The sequence below is a fragment of the Oncorhynchus kisutch genome, linkage group LG23 (genome assembly GCF_002021735.2).
Source record: "Oncorhynchus kisutch isolate 150728-3 linkage group LG23, Okis_V2, whole genome shotgun sequence".
Taxonomy (NCBI): Eukaryota; Metazoa; Chordata; class Actinopteri; order Salmoniformes; family Salmonidae; genus Oncorhynchus; species Oncorhynchus kisutch.
Window position 1 is genome coordinate 34,512,416 of NC_034196.2, and position 21,036 is coordinate 34,533,451.

At 45.0% G+C, this 21,036-nt stretch overlaps 1 protein-coding gene across 3 annotated transcripts in view; it reads right to left on the reverse strand.

Moving 5' to 3' along the window:
- The window catches only part of ntng2b (netrin g2b), a 130,825-nt gene that overhangs the window by 19,561 nt on the left and 90,228 nt on the right, over window positions 1-21,036 (reverse strand). For all 3 annotated transcript variants that reach the window (XM_031802704.1, XM_031802703.1, XM_031802705.1), the window contains 2 exons: window positions 7,803-7,975; window positions 6,721-6,756 (listed from right to left, as the gene is read on the reverse strand). In XM_031802704.1, coding sequence (XP_031658564.1) covers window positions 6,721-6,756; window positions 7,803-7,975 — 209 coding nt within the window. The remainder of the gene's footprint in view (window positions 1-6,720; window positions 6,757-7,802; window positions 7,976-21,036) is intronic.

Here is a 21,036-nt window from a genome sequence, read left to right on the forward strand (position 1 = left end):
GTACATGATGATGGAGTCTGTTTGTACATGATGGAGTCTGTTTGTACAAGATGGAGTCTGTTTGTACAAGATGGAGTCTGTTTGTACAAGATGGAGTCTGTTTGTACATGATGGAGTCTGTTTGTACATGATGGAGTCTGTTTGTACAAGATGGAGTCTGTTTGTACAAGATGTAGTCTGTTTGTACAAGATGGAGTCTGTTTGTACAAGATGGAGTCTGTTTGTACATGATGGAGTCTGTTTGTACAAGATGGAGTCTGTTTGTACAAGATGGAGTCTGTTTGTACATGATGGAGTCTGTTTGTACATGATGGAGTCTGTTTGTACATGATGGAGTCTGTTTGTACATGATGGAGTCTGTTTGTACATGATGGAGTCTGTTTGTACAAGATGGAGTCTGTTTGTACAAGATGGAGTCTGTTTGTACAAGATGGAGTCTGTTTGTACATGATGGAGTCTGTTTGTACATGATGGAGTCTGTTTGTACATGATGGAGTCTGTTTGTACATGATGGAGTCTGTTTGTACATGATGGAGTCTGTTTGTACATGATGGAGTCTGTTTGTACATGATGGAGTCTGTTTGTACATGATGGAGTCTGTTTGTACATGATGGAGGAGTCTGTTTGTACATGATGGAGGAGTCTGTTTGTACATGATGGAGGAGTCTGTTTGTACATGATGGAGGAGTCTGTTTGTACATGATGGAGGAGTCTGTTTGTACATGATGGAGGAGTCTGTTTGTACATGATGGAGGAGTCTGTTTGTACATGATGGAGGAGTCTGTCTGTACATGATGGAGGAGTCTGTCTGTACATGATGGAGGAGTCTGTTTGTACATGATGATGGAGTCTGTTTGTACATGATGGAGTCTTTGTACAAGATGGAGTCTGTTTGTACAAGATTGAGTCTGTTTGTACAAGATTGAGTCTGTTTGTACAAGATGGAGTCTGTTTGTACATGATGGTGGAGTCTGTTTGTACATGATGATGGAGTCTGTTTGTACATGATGGAGGAGTCTGTTTGTACATGATGGAGGAGTCTGTTTGTACATGATGATGGAGTCTGTTTGTACATGATGGAGGAGTCTGTTTGTACATGATGATGGAGTCTGTTTGTACATGATGGAGGAGTCTGTTTGTACATGATGGAGGAGTCTGTTTGTACATGATGGAGGAGTCTGTTTGTACATGATGGAGGAGTCTGTTTGTACATGATGGAGGAGTCTGTCTGTACATGATGGAGGAGTCTGTCTGTACATGTTGGAGGAGTCTGTTTGTACATGATGGAGGAGTCTGTTTGTACATGATGGAGGAGTCTGTTTGTACATGATGGAGGAGTCTGTTTGTACATGATGGAGGAGTCTGTTTGTACATGATGGAGGAGTCTGTTTGTACATGATGATGGAGTCTGTTTGTACATGATGATGGAGTCTGTTTGTACATGATGGAGGAGTCTGTTTGTACATGATGGAGGAGTCTGTTTGTACATGATGGAGTCTGTTTGTACATGATGGAGGAGTCTGTTTGTACAAGATGGAGTCTGTTTGTACATGGAGTCTGTTTGTACATGGAGTCTGTTTGTACATGATAGGGGCTGTGTGTGTGCACTCACACATGTGTATGCGTGAGTGTGTATGGCATGTAGACGTGAGTAAAAAAAAAAAGGTCAAGAAGTGTTTGTGCGTGTGTGACACAGGAGTCTGGTGCGGAGAGGACAGCTCATAATGGGGTGACTGGAATATTATCAAACCCATGGAAACCTTGTGTTTGACACCATTCCATGAATTCTTTTCCAGGCATTACTATGAGCCCATCCTCCCCAATTAAGGTAACACCAGCCACCTGTGGTGTGAGTGTAAGGTTTAAAGAGTCAGAGTCTGTGTTTTCTTACTTAGCATAGAGGGAATCCTCTTGACCTGCCAAAACCTGACCTGCAAAGGCAGCTTTAGGAAGGGGAGGGGTCAAGGGGGGTCAAGGGTTAGGTCTCTCTGGTCAGCCCTAATCTTCCCTCCCCCACACCCATCTGGCCAAAGTAGATCAGCCTGGCTAGCCCTAGACTGCTTGTCCCCTATCCATCTGAGCCTGCTCAATAGAAGGGACTGACCAGCTGACTGGCTGACCGGCTGGGGGAGGGACTGACTGACTGGCTGCCTGGCTGGCTGGGAGTGAGACTGACTGACTGGCTGGAGGAGGGACTCGCTGACTGGCTGGGAGAGGGACTGACTGACTGGCTGGCTGACTGACTGGGGGAGGGACTGACTGACTGGCTTACCAGCTGACTGGCAAGGGGAGGGACTGGTTGACTGGCTGGGAGAGGGACTAGCTGCCTGGCTGGAAGTGAGACTGACTGATTGGCTGGAGGAGGGACTGACTGACTAGCTGGGGGAGGAACTGACTGACTGGCTGGTTGGAGGAGGGACTCGCTGACTGGCTGGGAGAGGGACTGACTGACTGGATGGCTGACTGACTGGTGGAGGGACTGACTGGCTTACCAGCTGACTGGCAAGGGGAGGGACTGGTTGACTGGCTGGGAGAGGGACTAGCTGCCTGGCTGGAAGTGAGACTGCCTGATTGGCTGGAGGAGGGACTGACTGACTAGCTGGGGGAGGAACTGACTGACTGGCTGACTGTCTCTGGGTGGGAGGCCCAGGAGACTACGGGAGTTGTTTCTGTAGTGTAGTGGCTGGCCCCATACACATGTTACTGGGCAGTTTCATCGGATAGACTCTGCTGTGTGAAGGGAAGCAGAGAGGAGCTTCTCTTTCCCCTATTATACAGCATAACATGCTTCCCCAACATACACTCTGCAGACAGACTTGTGTGGATGGAATGTGCGTTCTGTATGTAGGGAAGAAGGATGGTTACCTGTGTACAGACACACGCATACATGCACAAACCAACACAAACTCAATGAGAAAACCATACTCATGCTCACTCACTTGCACACACGCTCGCTCGCATACACACGCGCACGCACACCCCCCCCAATCTAAACACAGACAGGTCATAGTGCTGACTCTTGAGACATCGTCAATGGGGACTTGAGAGTGGAGGGTTTGCAGGGCTTGGTACAGTCATTTGTTATGACTGGACTGGGAATTATAGGGTGTTCTATTCTTAGGTCTAGAGGGGTAGACTCCTGGTCAGACACAGCATGTATTGTACCTGTAGGAAGGTGATGGGAGGTGGGAAGGTGTGTGTGTGTGTGTGTGTGTGTGTGTGTGTGTGTGTGTGTGTGTGTGTGTGTGTGTGTGTGTGTGTGTGTGTGTGTGTGTGTGTGTTCCACCATCAGAGTAAGACCTCAGACCTCTGTTCCTCGGGAGGAAGAGGGGAGGATGAGGATGATTTATGAGTTTCACTGTGCCAAGCCATATGCCATCCACACACACACACACACACACACATACAGAGAGACTGGTAATGAGACGCTCCAAACATCAGGGTCAGGCCCTAACCAGATAAACTATTCTAACCACCAGATAAAAGATAAAGCAAGATAGCATCACATCTTAGTGGTAGCTCTAAGTATTACAGATCTGAAGCCCATTGACAAGTGTATCAGAGTATCAAGCTTAGAGAAAGCTACTGATATGGTGTGGTATGCTGTACACTCTTAGTATCTAAAAGGGTTATTCTGCTGTCCCCATAGGATAATCCTTTCAACCCTTTACGTTTCAGGTATAACCTTCTACCTGGAACCAAAAAGGTGCTCCTATGGGGACAGCCAAAGGACCCTTTTGGAACTCTTTTCTTCTTCTAAGAGTGTAGTTTGGAAGGTTTGGGGTCAGCTCCATTCAATTCTGGTCAATAGCAGGAAGTGTACTGACATTTAAATTCCAACTCCAATTCTCTTCAGTGCTTTTCAATGATTTAAGCAGGTAGGCTATTTGAGAACAAGTTCTCATTTACAACTGTGACCTGGCCAAGATAAAGCATAGCAGTGTGAACAGACAACACAGAGTTACACATGGAGTAAACAATAAACAAGTCAATAACACAGTAGAAAAAAAAGGAGTCTATATACATTGTGTGCAAAAGGCATGAGGAGGTAGGCGAATAATTACAATTTTGCAGATTAACACTGGAGTGATAAATGATCAGATGGTCATGTGCAGGTAGAGATACTGGTGTGCAAAAGAGCAGAAAAGTAAATAAATAAAAACAGTATGGGGATGAGGTAGGTAAATTGGGTGGGCTATTTACCGATGGACTATGTACAGCTGCAGCGATCGGTTAGCTGCTCAATTCAAAATGTTGAATTGGAATTGGTATTTTGTTTACTTTCTGAATAGACTCGAATTGAAATGGAATGAACCCCAAACCTGGTAGTTTGTTAGACTGTGGTCTTCTCTAAGAACAGTATAGCTGTCTCAGTGGTTGCCTAGCTGAAAATAAAACACACTGAAAATAAAATACAGTAGACCCACTTACTGTGGTATATAAAATGAGCAATATGTCTGATAACAAAATGTCTTTAATTGTCTTTGTAGGAAATAGTATGCAATAATTGGTCAAATGTGACAATTCAAGTTTGTGTCACTACCTAACCTTGATCCTCACACTGTGGTCTTTGAAAAGTCCCTAAAGGGATTTAGACTGTGCTTCAGTCAGCTGCTCCTCAATCACAGCTTATCAGTGACTTTATCGGAGCTCCTGACGTCGGCCTAAAAAGTCCAAAAAGTGCTGCGCTGTTCAACGACACCACTTAATGGATTTCCTCAAAGAAAATTCTGACGACATCACAGACGACGTTCCTGGCATTCCCTCTTTCTTGGGCCTCTCCCTCCCTGCTTCCCACGTCCTAAGTGCTTTTCTGGAGGAACACGAGCGGCGCACCAGCTCCCTCGATGCCAGGTTTAAATTTAGCCTGGGACCGTCGTCAGTCGGAACAAGACCCGGTTCTGAGGACCACTTTATATTCATGGTCTTGACAGTGTGTGTTTGGTCCTGTCGGATATGGGCTCCTCAAACCCAGTCAGTCAAAAAGAATCCAGTCAGACAGTCCATACTGTAGCAGCTCAACACCCACTCTCTCCTACGAATGAACTAGAGGGACTAGCCAGTAGCCACATATTGCATTAATGTCAACCAAGATGATGGCTTGACAATGATAACGCACAAGAGATAATGTACGTCTGAAATAAACACACACACCCTACCTATAACTACTATCTATAATTTTGGACCTATCACTACCTCTACCTTCTCTAGGTGCCCTCGACCATGAATACTAGCAGAGGCTTCCTGAGTAGCGGTTGTGAACGGATCTAGTTCTGGTGTGGTAGTGGGGGTTATGGCTGTAGTTTCAGGTTCACTTTGACTTTCAGTTATGGAGGTAGTAGTGGTGGTTGAAGGTGGTCAAAGGCAAATGTTCTGAAAGTTCTGTGAGAAAGAAGATTCCAAGTTGACTAACAAACATCCCCCTCTCCAACCAAAACATCCCCATCTCCAACCAAAACATCCCCCTCTCCAACCAAAACATCCCCCTCTCCAACCAAAACATCCCCCTCTCCAACCAAAACATCCCCCTCTCGCCCAAAACAACCCCTCTCGCCCAAAACATCCCCCTCTCCGCCCAAAACATCCCCCTCTCCACCCAAAACATCCCCCTCCACCCAACACATCCCCCCCGCCCAAAACATCCCCCTCTCCACCCAAAACATCCCCCTCTCCACCCAAAACACCCCCCTCTCCACCCAAAACACCCCCCTCTCCACCCAAAACACCCCCCCTCTCCAATCAAAACATCCCCCTCCCACCCTGTTTCAACCGAAACAACATTGGAAGCACTAAGACTAGTCTAAAAGCATGTGTCATATATTTAAATCAATAAATAGTTTTAAAACAAATCGAATATAGATCTGCGAGTTTTACAAGTCTGTTTTAACCACTGTCCCCCATCCAGTCCTATAGGGTGCCGGTTGTAACATGCAATATTTTGTGAAAAATGAGTTCCTTGTCACAAAAAGTAACGGCGGCCCAGTCAGCCTGTAGACTAACTAATGAAAGACCAGTGCTGTCTGTCAGGTCTGATGTTGCCACTTTGCCCATGGTTTCCATCTAAACGCTCGGAGCAGAGAGTGTCTCCACAGAGAGAATCCCTAATCAAATTCCCTTTTATTCATTCCTCTAGGAGTTCCTCTCCCGGAATCACACCGCATTACAGCACACTTAAACATTCACCTCCCTCCCTCTCTCTCTCACACACACACACTCCCCTGCTCTCTCTCACTCTCTCTCTCTTGCTCTCTGTCTGTCTCTGTCTGTCTGTCTGTCTGTCTGTCTCTCCCTCTCTCTCTCTCTCTCTCTCTCTCTCTCTCTCTCTCTCATCCTTTTCCCCTGCCTCTGCTTTACCACCCACACACTCGTTCCCCACCCCCCCCTTTCTCTTTCATTATCTCTTTCTCTTCCATGCTTCTCCACCAGTGTGACTTCAGTCCAACATAAGTAAGAAAGAACTGTGGAAAGATTCCTCCAGTGAAAGCTAGCGTAGCTGGGATGAAAAGGACATAACGGTGCCAACAGTACAGGGAGGCCTATCAATAATACAGAAGACAAGACCAGCGCTGCAACCAACAAAGAAGAACAGAGGGAGCTGGATGAAGAACAGAGAGATGGAACGATGCGTTAGATGGAGGGATAAAGGGATACATAAAAGAGAGAGTGGGGGTGAGAGAGAAAGTGGATGCAGCATCCTCTGCTTGGCTTGTTTTAACTTACTAGAACCACCGCCCATGGGGGCACCAGCGACTGCACCTGAAAAGGAGGGAGAGAGAGAGAGGGGGGGGGGAACAAAAGAAAGAGGATAAGTATCTGTTTATTTATGCATTCATTTGACAGTCTTCCCTCCCTCATTTATCATACTCTGTAGAAAGAGCAAGTAAATCAGCGTTCTTCAAATCTGGCCTGACCTGAGTGGGTGCAGGCTTTTGCTCCAACCCAGTACCAAACACACCTGATTCAACCAATTAACTACCGTTGATAATGTGTCCATTAATCAGTTAAATCCGTTGTGTCGGTGCTGGACGGGCACATTCCGTGGGACCAGGACAGCGGAACACTGATCTATATGCAGTTCGTGGCAGGACGGGAGTAGCTGGCCTAGATGATTCTTTTATGATCGCTAGCCCCCCCCCCCCCCCCCCACACACACACTTTACACAGCTTTGTTCTCTGCTCTTAGGTAAAGGGGAAAGAACTCTGCATCTGGATTTCTCTCTCTATCTCTTCCCCTCGGTCTCTCTTTTCTTCCCTCTGTCCTTCTCTCTTTTTTTACGTAACTCATCTCTCTTTCATTCAGGACATTGGACAGAGACGTCTGGGGATTCCACATGCATCCTTCATACATGTTTCAAATCAATATTTATTATCCAAAATAACACAAGAACTGAACCTTTTATGCATAAAGGATCCAACATAGTGTAACAAGTCCAGTAAAAGGTGTCTGCTAAATGGCATATATGTGACATATTATATATACAATTTGTGTTTCAGAATAATTCATCCCTTAAAATCAATTGATTACCAACCCACAGTTTTAGTAATTACATAGTAGATACATAGTTGTTACACTGTTACAGATCAACAACAGTGCATAAGACAAACCATTGTGGGCGACTATACTTGACAAAACTACAGTAAGTCACAAACATGTATTGTTACCACAGTTTTCTTTCTGTTCAGCGTACCTATAGTAAGTAGACATATTAGAATAGAATATTCTGGAATTAACTTTCTGTATGAGTGAGCTGTATAAGAGGGACCTGTTCAAAGGGAACATGGGATAGAACTGGGGCACATACAGGTGTTGGGGGATCCGTTGGGTGTGGGCAGGTATGAGCCAGCCTTCCAGGACTTGGCTTTGAAGCCCTTCTTGCAGCGCTGACAGTCCTGTCCCGTGGTGTTGTGTTCACACTGACACTGGAGGTCTCCCTCCTGCAGCAGGCACAGCGATGCATGTAGGTTACACTTACACCTGGGTACAGGAGACAGGAGGAAGAATGTGAGTGTGTGAAAGGAGAGGTGTGCGTGTGTGACTGTTTATGGATGTGCCAGATGTTTACACCAAGAGGGGATGACAAGTGAGTGGGTGTGTGGGGTTGTGTCTGGGTGTGTGAAAGGGTAGCAAAGGCACAGGAGTGAGTGTACTATATTGTATGTTGCAGCGACCTTGATCCAACACCTAGGCACCTCGTCAACAGATTCACATCCCTTGACGTAACAGTAAAGGTGATGGGTTCAAGCCCCAGTCAGGACTACCTACTGACTCCCTAACAATATCTTAAATGAAACAATAACACAGTTGACCTAAACCAGAAGAATGACAAGTTTTGTATTATATATCACAGAAACGTTTGCAGGTTACATTTAGACACCTGAGTGGAGGGGAGAGAGGAGCAGTAGGAAGTCTCTTACATGCTGACTAGACCAGTTGCGAGCGTGCTGATTTTGTCCATCCACACCAGACGCGATCAGGAAACACAGGTTGAAATATCAAAATGAACCAACTATATTCATTTGGGGACAGGTTGAAAAGTATTAAACATTCATGGCAATTTAGCTACCTTGCTTGCTGTTGATAGCTAATTTGTCCTGGGATATAAACTTTGGTTTGATGTTTTACCTGAAATGCACAAGGTCCTCTACTCTGACAATTAATCCACAGATAAGGGTAAACAAAGTTTGTTTCTAGTAATCTCTTCTCCTTCAGGCTACTTCTTCTTCAGACTCTATATGTCGGTTGGCAACCAACTTTAAGGTGCGTTACCACTACCAACTGAACTGGAGTGTGGACTTCAGTTCATCTTTCAATCACCCACATGGGTATATGCTCCTAAAAACCAATGGGGAGATGGGAGAGGCGGGACTTGCAGCGCATTAAACGTCACAAATAGAACCAGGTTCTATTTTAGCGCCTGGCTACACAGATGCACGCGAGCAGTTCGGATGCAATGATTAAATAGCATGAATGTGTACATTTATTTTGCCACGCTCACGCACGTAACGAGAGTGGTGTGGCCAGCATGTTAGACACCTGGGTGGAGGGGAGAGAGGAGCAGCAATAGTAGGTGTGTGAACTCTAACTTGATTATAGTTAACACTTGGCAAAGTGTAATTTTTGATTTGTACACACTTGCATTCAAGAGACAATAAGGAAGAATACAATGTGGATCTGGTACCATAACATCATTGACAGACAGCTCTGAACTCTCACTGATGCACACTTAAAACTACTGCTTGTTGTTCAAGAATAAATCTGCTCAGTTTGGTCGAAAATTGCCAGGATTGCCGGGCTGATAGGTTTGTGTGTTTGAGTGTGCATGTTTGCGTACGTGCGTGCATGCGTGTTGTGTGCACACATTTATGTGTGTGTGTTTGCGTGCATGCTTGTGTGTGTGACACAGGGGTGTGTGACAAGGGGCAGAGCACAGGTGGGTTGGTCCAGCAGTAAGAATCATGAGACAGGAAATGAGGATCTTGAGGATGTCACGGCGGCTCTGACTTTAAATTACAGTCTTTTCCAGATGAGCGGCTGGATTCCAATCTGGTTTGTTCTGCTGGAGTGGACAGCTATCCGTCTACATCAAATATTCAATGAATGGGCCCTGTACACTGGCAAAATTACTACTTCAAGCTTCCTTCATCACTTCTCTGTCTCTCTCTCTCTCCATCTGGACCCTTTCTTTCTCTTTCTCTCTCACAATCTCCCCTCTCTCTCAAATCAAATCAAATTGTATTTGTCACATGCGCCGACTACAACAGGTACCTTACAGTGAAATGCTTTCTTACAAGCCCCTAACAACAATGCAGTTTAAAAAATCTCAATGAGAATAAGAAATAAAAGTTCTAAGTAGATAAAGAGCAGAGGTAAAATAACAATAGAGAAGCTATATATAGGGGGTACTGGTACAGAGTCAATGTGCGGGGGTACCGGTTAGTCAAGGTAATATGTATATGTAGGTAAAGTTATTAAAGTGACTATGCATAGATGATAAAAGAGAGTAGCAGCGGTGTAAAAGAGGGGGGGGGGCAATGCAAATAGTCTGGGTAGCCATTTGATTAGATGTTCAGGAGTCTGATGGCTTGGGGGTAGAAGCTGTTTAGAAGCCTCTTGGACCTAGACTTGGTGCTCTGGTACCGCTTGCCGTGCGGTAGCAGAGAGAATAGTCCATGACTAGCGTGGCTGGAATACATTTTAGGGCCTTCCTCTGACACCACCTGGTATAGAGGTCCTGGATGGAAGGAAGCTTGGTACTGGGCCGTACTCTCTCTATCTCGTCTCTCTAGTTTCAGATGTACACCTCCCTCCCTGCGTCACCAGTCCTCTCCTTTAACTGCATTACCTACATTATTATTATTACCTTTCATTCCATTATAGCACCTAACTCTAGAACATAGTGGAGGAGTGTACACTAACACCCCATCCACAAAGCATCTCAGAGTACGAGTGATAGGACCTAGGATCTGCCCATATAATATTATTCATTATGATCCAAAAGGAAAATCTGACCCTAGATCAGCACTCCTATTCTGAGACACTATGTGGATACGGACCCTGGACTAAAACTTTATAGATCACAGTGAATCACTGAATCCATTCAGAGAGAAGCACAGCCCTACATTCACCTAGACACATGCACGTACACGCACGCACACACACACACACGCACGCACACACACACACATGCAAACAAATGCGTATACATTGAGTTGCACCCCCAACTTTTTTTTACCCTCAGATCAGCCTAAATTCATTGGGCCATGGACTCTACAAGGTGTCAAAAGCGTTGCACAGGGATGGGGTCCCATGTTGACTCCAATGCTTCCCACAGTTGTGTCAAGTTGGCTGGATATCCTTTGGGTGCTGGACTATTCTTGATACACACGAAAAACTGATGATTGATAAAAACCCAGCAGCGTTGCAGTTCTTGACACAAACCGGTGCACCTTGCACCTACAACCATACCCCATTCAAAGGCACTTATATTTATTGTCTTGCCCATTCACCCTCGGAATGGCACACATACAGTCCATGTCTCAATTGTCTCAAGGCTTAAAAATCCTTCTTTAATCTTAAGGATCCGCCCCTTTTCCCCCCCTTTTTTTTCCACCTAAAATGACACCCAAATCTAACTGCGTGTAGCTCAGGACCTGAAGCAAGGATATGCATATTCTTGATACCATTTGAAAGGGAACACTTTGAAGTTTGCAGAAATGTGAAATGAATGTAGGAGAATATAACACATTATATCTGGTAAAAGATAATACAAAGAAAAAAACATGCGTTTTTTGTCCCACCATCTTTGAAATGCAAAAGAAAGGCGCAATTTAGATTTTGTCCACCAGATGGCAGCATTGTATGTGCAAAGTTTTAGACTGATCCAATGAACCATTGTATTTCTGTTCAACATTTTGTGTTAAGACTGCTCAAATGTGCCTAATTGTTTTATTCATAATTTTTTAAGTTCATAACTGTGCACTCTCCTCAAACAATAGCATGGTATTATTTCACTGTAATAGCTACTGTACATTTGACAGTGCAGTTAGATTAACAAGAATTTAAGCTTTCTGCCAATATCAGATATGTCTATGTCCTGGGAAATGTTCCTGTTACTTATAATGTCATGCTAATCACATTAGCATACATTAGCTCAACCGTACCGAGAGTGGGATATCAATCTGTAGAGATCCTTAAGAGGATTTATTAACCTTAACCTGTCTCCTCCCCTTCATCTACACTGACTGAAGTGGATTTAACAAGAGACATCAATAAGGGATCATAGCTTTAACCTGGATGCACCTGTTCAGTCAATGTCATGAAAAGAGCAGGTGTTCTTAATATTTTGTATACTCAGTGTACGTGTGCACACTGGACATCTCTCTTTCTATGGGACAGGTTTACTGGACATCTCTCTTTCTATGGGGCAGGTTTACTGGACATCTCTCTTTCTATGGGGCAGGTTTACTGGACATCTCTCTTTCTATGGGACAGGTTTACTGGACATCTCTCTGTCTATGGGACAGGTTTACTGGACATCGCTCTTTATGGGACAGGTTTACTGGACATCTCTCTTTCTATGGGACAGGTTTACTGGACATCTCTCTTTCTATGGGACAGGTTTACTGGACATCTCTCTGTCTATGGGACAGGTTTACTGGACATCTTTCTGTCTATGGGACAATTTTACTGGACATCTCTCTTTCTATGGGACAGGTTTACTGGACACCTCTCTTTCTATGGGACAGATTTCATGGACATCTCTTTATATGGGACAGGTTTACTGGACATCTCTCTTTCTATGGGGCAGGTTTACTGGACATCTCTCTTTCTATGGGGCAGGTTTACTGGACATCTCTCTTTCTATGGGGCAGATTTACTGGACATCTCTCTTTCTATGGGGCAGGTTTCATGGACATCTCTTTATATGGGACAGGTTTACTGGACATCTCTCTTTCTATGGGACAGGTTTCATGGACATCTCTTTATATGGGACAGGTTTACTGGACATCTCTCTTTCTATGGGACAGGTTTCATGGACATCTCTTTCTATGGGACAGGTTTACTGGACATCTCTCTTTCTATGGGACAGGTTTCATGGACATCTCTTTATATGGGACAGGTTTACTGGACATCTCTCTTTCTATGGGGCAGGTTTACTGGACATCTCTCTTTCTATGGGGCAGGTTTACTGGAAATCTATCTTTCTATGGGGCAGGTTTACTGGACATCTCTCTTTCTATGGGGCAGGTGTACTGGACATCTCTCTTTCTATGGGGCAGGTGTACTGGACATCTCTCTTTCTATGGGGCAGGTTTACTGGACATCTCTGTCTATGGGGCAGGTTTACTGGACATCTCTCTGTCTATGGGACAGGTTTACTGGACATCTCTCTGTCTATGGGGCAGATTTACTGGACATCTCTCTTTCTATGGGGCAGATTTACTGGACATCTCTCTGTCTATGGGACAGGTTTACTGGACATCTCTCTGTCTATGGGGCAGATTTACTGGACATCTCTCTTTCTATGGGGCAGATTTTCTGGACATCTCTCTTTCTATGGGGCAGGTTCACTGGACATCACTCTTTCTATGGGGCAGGTTTACTGGACATCTCTCTGTCTATGGGACAGGTTTACTGGACATCTCTCTGTCTATGGGACAGGTTTACTGGACATCTCTCTGTCTATGGGGCAGATTTACTGGACATCTCTGTCTATGGGACAGGTTTATTGGACATCTCTCTTTCTATGGGGCAGGTTTACTGGACATCTCTTCTATGGGACAGGTTTACTGGACATCTCTCTGTCTATGGGACAGGTTTACTGGACATCTCTCTTTCTATGGGGCAGGTTTACTGGACATCGCTCTTTATGGGACAGGTTTACTGGACATCTCTCTTTCTATGGGACAGGTTTACTGGACATCTCTCTTTCTATGGGACAGGTTTACTGGACATCTCTCTGTCTATGGGACAGGTTTACTGGACATCTCTCTGTCTATGGGACAGGTTTACTGGACATCTCTCTTTCTATGGGACAGGTTTCATGGACATCTCTTTATATGGGACAGGTTTACTGGACATCTCTCTTTCTATGGGACAGGTTTCATGGACATCTCTTTCTATGGGACAGGTTTACTGGACATCTCTCTTTCTATGGGGCAGGTTTACTGGACATCTCTCTTTCTATGGGGCAGGTTTACTGGAAATCTCTCTTTCTATGGGGCAGGTTTACTGGACATCTCTCTTTCTATGGGGCAGGTGTACTGGACATCTCTCTTTCTATGGGGCAGGTGTACTGGACATCTCTCTTTCTATGGGACAGGTTTACTGGACATCTCTCTGTCTATGGGACAGGTTTACTGGACATCTCTCTGTCTATGGGACAGGTTTACTGGACATCTCTCTTTCTATGGGACAGGTTTCATGGACATCTCTTTATATGGGACAGGTTTACTGGACATCTCTCTTTCTATGGGACAGGTTTCATGGACATCTCTTTCTATGGGACAGGTTTACTGGACATCTCTCTTTCTATGGGGCAGGTTTACTGGACATCTCTCTTTCTATGGGGCAGGTTTACTGGAAATCTCTCTTTCTATGGGGCAGGTTTACTGGACATCTCTCTTTCTATGGGGCAGGTGTACTGGACATCTCTCTTTCTATGGGGCAGGTGTACTGGACATCTCTCTTTCTATGGGGCAGGTTTACTGGACATCTCTCTTTCTATGGGACAGGTTTACTGGACATCTCTCTGTCTATGGGACAGGTTTACTGGACATCTTTCTGTCTATGGGACAATTTTACTGGACATCTCTCTTTCTATGGGACAGGTTTACTGGACACCTCTCTTTCTATGGGACAGATTTCATGGACATCTCTTTATATGGGACAGGTTTACTGGACATCTCTCTTTCTATGGGGCAGGTTTACTGGACATCTCTCTTTCTATGGGGCAGGTTTACTGGACATCTCTCTTTCTATGGGGCAGATTTACTGGACATCTCTCTTTCTATGGGGCAGGTTTCATGGACATCTCTTTATATGGGACAGGTTTACTGGACATCTCTCTTTCTATGGGACAGGTTTCATGGACATCTCTTTATATGGGACAGGTTTACTGGACATCTCTCTTTCTATGGGACAGGTTTCATGGACATCTCTTTCTATGGGACAGGTTACTGGACATCTCTCTTTCTATGGGACAGGTTTCATGGACATCTCTTTATATGGGACAGGTTTACTGGACATCTCTCTTTCTATGGGGCAGGTTTACTGGACATCTCTCTTTCTATGGGGCAGGTTTACTGGAAATCTATCTTTCTATGGGGCAGGTTTACTGGACATCTCTCTTTCTATGGGGCAGGTGTACTGGACATCTCTCTTTCTATGGGGCAGGTGTACTGGACATCTCTCTTTCTATGGGGCAGGTTTACTGGACATCTCTGTCTATGGGGCAGGTTTACTGGACATCTCTCTGTCTATGGGACAGGTTTACTGGACATCTCTCTGTCTATGGGGCAGATTTACTGGACATCTCTCTTTCTATGGGGCAGATTTACTGGACATCTCTCTGTCTATGGGACAGGTTTACTGGACATCTCTCTGTCTATGGGGCAGATTTACTGGACATCTCTCTTTCTATGGGGCAGATTTTCTGGACATCTCTCTTTCTATGGGGCAGGTTTACTGGACATCACTCTTTCTATGGGGCAGGTTTACTGGACATCTCTCTGTCTATGGGACAGGTTTACTGGACATCTCTCTGTCTATGGGACAGGTTTACTGGACATCTCTCTGTCTATGGGGCAGATTTACTGGACATCTCTGTCTATGGGACAGGTTTATTGGACATCTCTCTTTCTATGGGGCAGGTTTACTGGACATCTCTTCTATGGGACAGGTTTACTGGACATCTCTCTGTCTATGGGACAGGTTTACTGGACATCTCTCTTTCTATGGGACAGGTTTACTGGACATCGCTCTTTATGGGACAGGTTTACTGGACATCTCTCTTTCTATGGGACAGGTTTACTGGACATCTCTCTTTCTATGGGACAGGTTTACTGGACATCTCTCTGTCTATGGGACAGGTTTACTGGACATCTCTCTGTCTATGGGACAGGTTTACTGGACATCTCTCTTTCTATGGGACAGGTTTACTGGACATCTCTCTTTCTATGGGACAGGTTTCATGGACATCTCTTTATATGGGACAGGTTTACTGGACATCTCTCTTTCTATGGGGCAGGTTTACTGGACATCTCTCTTTCTATGGGGCAGGTTTACTGGACATCTCTCTTTCTATGGGGCAGATTTACTGGACATCTCTCTTTCTATGGGACAGGTTTCATGGACATCTCTTTATATGGGACAGGTTTACTGGACATCTCTCTTTCTATGGGACAGGTTTCATGGACATCTCTTTCTATGGGACAGGTTTACTGGACATCTCTCTTTCTATGGGACAGGTTTCATGGACATCTCTTTATATGGGACAGGTTTACTGGACATCTCTCTTTCTATGGGGCAGGTTTACTGGACATCTCTCTTTCTATGGGGCAGGTTTACTGGACATCTCTCTTTCTATGGGGCAGGTTTACTGGACATCTCTCTTTCTATGGGGCAGGTGTACTGGACATCTCTCTTTCTATGGGGCAGGTTTACTGGACATCTCTCTTTCTATGGGGCAGGTTTACTGGACATCTCTGTCTATGGGGCAGGTTTACTGGACATCTCTCTGTCTATGGGACAGGTTTACTGGACATCTCTCTGTCTATGGGGCAGATTTACTGGACATCTCTCTTTCTATGGGGCAGATTTACTGGACATCTCTCTGTCTATGGGACAGGTTTACTGGACATCTCTCTGTCTATGGGGCAGATTTACTGGACATCTCTCTTTCTATGGGGCAGATTTACTGGACATCTCTCTTTCTATGGGGCAGGTTTACTGGACATCTCTCTGTCTATGGGACAGGTTTACTGGACATCTCTCTGTCTATGGGACAGGTTTACTGGACATCTCTCTGTCTATGGGACAGGTTTACTGGACATCTCTGTCTATGGGGCAGGTTTACTGGAAATCTCTCTTTCTATGGGGCAGGTTTACTGGACATCTCTCTTTCTATGGGGCAGGTGTACTGGACATCTCTCTTTCTATGGGGCAGGTGTACTGGACATCTCTCTTTCTATGGGGCAGGTTTACTGGACATCTCTGTCTATGGGGCAGGTTTACTGGACATCTCTCTGTCTATGGGACAGGTTTACTGGACATCTCTCTGTCTATGGGGCAGATTTACTGGACATCTCTCTTTCTATGGGGCAGATTTACTGGACATCTCTCTGTCTATGGGACAGGTTTACTGGACATCTCTCTGTCTATGGGGCAGATTTACTGGACATCTCTCTTTCTATGGGGCAGATTTTCTGGACATCTCTCTTTCTATGGGGCAGGTTTACTGGACATCACTCTTTCTATGGGGCAGGTTTACTGGACATCTCTCTGTCTATGGGACAGGTTTACTGGACATCTCTCTGTCTATGGGACAGGTTTACTGGACATCTCTCTGTCTATGGGGCAGATTTACTGGACATCTCTGTCTATGGGACAGGTTTATTGGACATCTCTCTTTCTATGGGGCAGGTTTACTGGACATCTCTTCTATGGGACAGGTTTACTGGACATCTCTCTGTCTATGGGACAGGTTTACTGGACATCTCTCTTTCTATGGGACAGGTTTACTGGACATCGCTCTTTATGGGACAGGTTTACTGGACATCTCTCTTTCTATGGGACAGGTTTACTGGACATCTCTCTTTCTATGGGACAGGTTTACTGGACATCTCTCTGTCTATGGGACAGGTTTACTGGACATCTTTCTGTCTATGGGACAATTTTACTGGACATCTCTCTTTCTATGGGACAGGTTTACTGGACACCTCTCTTTCTATGGGACAGATTTCATGGACATCTCTTTATATGGGACAGGTTTACTGGACATCTCTCTTTCTATGGGGCAGGTTTACTGGACATCTCTCTTTCTATGGGGCAGGTTTACTGGACATCTCTCTTTCTATGGGGCAGATTTACTGGACATCTCTCTTTCTATGGGGCAGGTTTCATGGACATCTCTTTATATGGGACAGGTTTACTGGACATCTCTCTTTCTATGGGACAGGTTTCATGGACATCTCTTTATATGGGACAGGTTTACTGGACATCTCTCTTTCTATGGGACAGGTTTCATGGACATCTCTTTCTATGGGACAGGTTTACTGGACATCTCTCTTTCTATGGGACAGGTTTCATGGACATCTCTTTATATGGGACAGGTTTACTGGACATCTCTCTTTCTATGGGGCAGGTTTACTGGACATCTCTCTTTCTATGGGGCAGGTTTACTGGAAATCTATCTTTCTATGGGGCAGGTTTACTGGACATCTCTCTTTCTATGGGGCAGGTGTACTGGACATCTCTCTTTCTATGGGGCAGGTGTACTGGACATCTCTCTTTCTATGGGGCAGGTTTACTGGACATCTCTGTCTATGGGGCAGGTTTACTGGACATCTCTCTGTCTATGGGACAGGTTTACTGGACATCTCTCTGTCTATGGGGCAGATTTACTGGACATCTCTCTTTCTATGGGGCAGATTTACTGGACATCTCTCTGTCTATGGGACAGGTTTACTGGACATCTCTCTGTCTATGGGGCAGATTTACTGGACATCTCTCTTTCTATGGGGCAGATTTTCTGGACATCTCTCTTTCTATGGGGCAGGTTCACTGGACATCACTCTTTCTATGGGGCAGGTTTACTGGACATCTCTCTGTCTATGGGACAGGTTTACTGGACATCTCTCTGTCTATGGGACAGGTTTACTGGACATCTCTCTGTCTATGGGGCAGATTTACTGGACATCTCTGTCTATGGGACAGGTTTATTGGACATCTCTCTTTCTATGGGGCAGGTTTACTGGACATCTCTTCTATGGGACAGGTTTACTGGACATCTCTCTGTCTATGGGACAGGTTTACTGGACATCTCTCTTTCTATGGGGCAGGTTTACTGGACATCGCTCTTTATGGGACAGGTTTACTGGACATCTCTCTTTCTATGGGACAGGTTTACTGGACATCTCTCTTTCTATGGGACAGGTTTACTGGACATCTCTCTGTCTATGGGACAGGTTTACTGGACATCTCTCTGTCTATGGGACAGGTTTACTGGACATCTCTCTTTCTATGGGACAGGTTTCATGGACATCTCTTTATATGGGACAGGTTTACTGGACATCTCTCTTTCTATGGGACAGGTTTCATGGACATCTCTTTCTATGGGACAGGTTTACTGGACATCTCTCTTTCTATGGGGCAGGTTTACTGGACATCTCTCTTTCTATGGGGCAGGTTTACTGGAAATCTCTCTTTCTATGGGGCAGGTTTACTGGACATCTCTCTTTCTATGGGGCAGGTGTACTGGACATCTCTCTTTCTATGGGGCAGGTGTACTGGACATCTCTCTTTCTATGGGACAGGTTTACTGGACATCTCTCTGTCTATGGGACAGGTTTACTGGACATCTCTCTGTCTATGGGACAGGTTTACTGGACATCTCTCTTTCTATGGGACAGGTTTCATGGACATCTCTTTATATGGGACAGGTTTACTGGACATCTCTCTTTCTATGGGACAGGTTTCATGGACATCTCTTTCTATGGGACAGGTTTACTGGACATCTCTCTTTCTATGGGGCAGGTTTACTGGACATCTCTCTTTCTATGGGGCAGGTTTACTGGAAATCTCTCTTTCTATGGGGCAGGTTTACTGGACATCTCTCTTTCTATGGGGCAGGTGTACTGGACATCTCTCTTTCTATGGGGCAGGTGTACTGGACATCTCTCTTTCTATGGGGCAGGTTTACTGGACATCTCTCTTTCTATGGGACAGGTTTACTGGACATCTCTCTGTCTATGGGACAGGTTTACTGGACATCTTTCTGTCTATGGGACAATTTTACTGGACATCTCTCTTTCTATGGGACAGGTTTACTGGACACCTCTCTTTCTATGGGACAGATTTCATGGACATCTCTTTATATGGGACAGGTTTACTGGACATCTCTCTTTCTATGGGGCAGGTTTACTGGACATCTCTCTTTCTATGGGGCAGGTTTACTGGACATCTCTCTTTCTATGGGCAGATTTACTGGACATCTCTCTTTCTATGGGGCAGGTTTCATGGACATCTCTTTATATGGGACAGGTTTACTGGACATCTCTCTTTCTATGGGACAGGTTTCATGGACATCTCTTTATATGGGACAGGTTTACTGGACATCTCTCTTTCTATGGGACAGGTTTCATGGACATCTCTTTCTATGGGACAGGTTTACTGGACATCTCTCTTTCTATGGGACAGGTTTCATGGACATCTCTTTATATGGGACAGGTTTACTGGACATCTCTCTTTCTATGGGGCAGGTTTACTGGACATCTCTCTTTCTATGGGGCAGGTTTACTGGAAATCTATCTTTCTATGGGGCAGGTTTACTGGACATCTCTCTTTCTATGGGGCAGGTGTACTGGACATCTCTCTTTCTATGGGGCAGGTGTACTGGACATCTCTCTTTCTATGGGGCAGGTTTACTGGACATCTCTGTCTATGGGGCAGGTTTACTGGACATCTCTCTGTCTATGGGACAGGTTTACTGGACATCTCTCTGTCTATGGGGCAGATTTACTGGACATCTCTCTTTCTATGGGGCAGATTTACTGGACATCTCTCTGTCTATGGGACAGGTTTACTGGACATCTCTCTGTCTATGGGGCAGATTTACTGGACATCTCTCTTTCTATGGGGCAGATTTTCTGGACATCTCTCTTTCTATGGGGCAGGTTCACTGGACATCACTCTTTCTATGGGGCAGGTTTACTGGACATCTCTCTGTCTATGGGACAGGTTTACTGGACATCTCTCTGTCTATGGGACAGGTTTACTGGACATCTCTCTGTCTATGGGGCAGATTTACTGGACATCTCTGTCTATGGGACAGGTTTATTGGACATCTCTCTTTCTATGGGGCAGGTTTACTGGACATCTCTTCTATGGGACAGGTTTACTGGACATCTCTCTGTCTATGGGACAGGTTTACTGGACATCTCTCTTTCTATGGGGCAGGTTTACTGGACATCGCTCTTTATGGGACAGGTTTACTGGACATCTCTCTTTCTATGGGACAGGTTTACTGGACATCTCTCTTTCTATGGGACAGGTTTACTGGACATCTCTCTGTCTATGGGACAGGTTTACTGGACATCTCTCTGTCTATGGGACAGGTTTACTGGACATCTCTCTTTCTATGGGACAGGTTTCATGGACATCTCTTTATATGGGACAGGTTTACTGGACATCTCTCTTTCTATGGGACAGGTTTCATGGACATCTCTTTCTATGGGACAGGTTTACTGGACATCTCTCTTTCTATGGGGCAGGTTTACTGGACATCTCTCTTTCTATGGGGCAGGTTTACTGGAAAT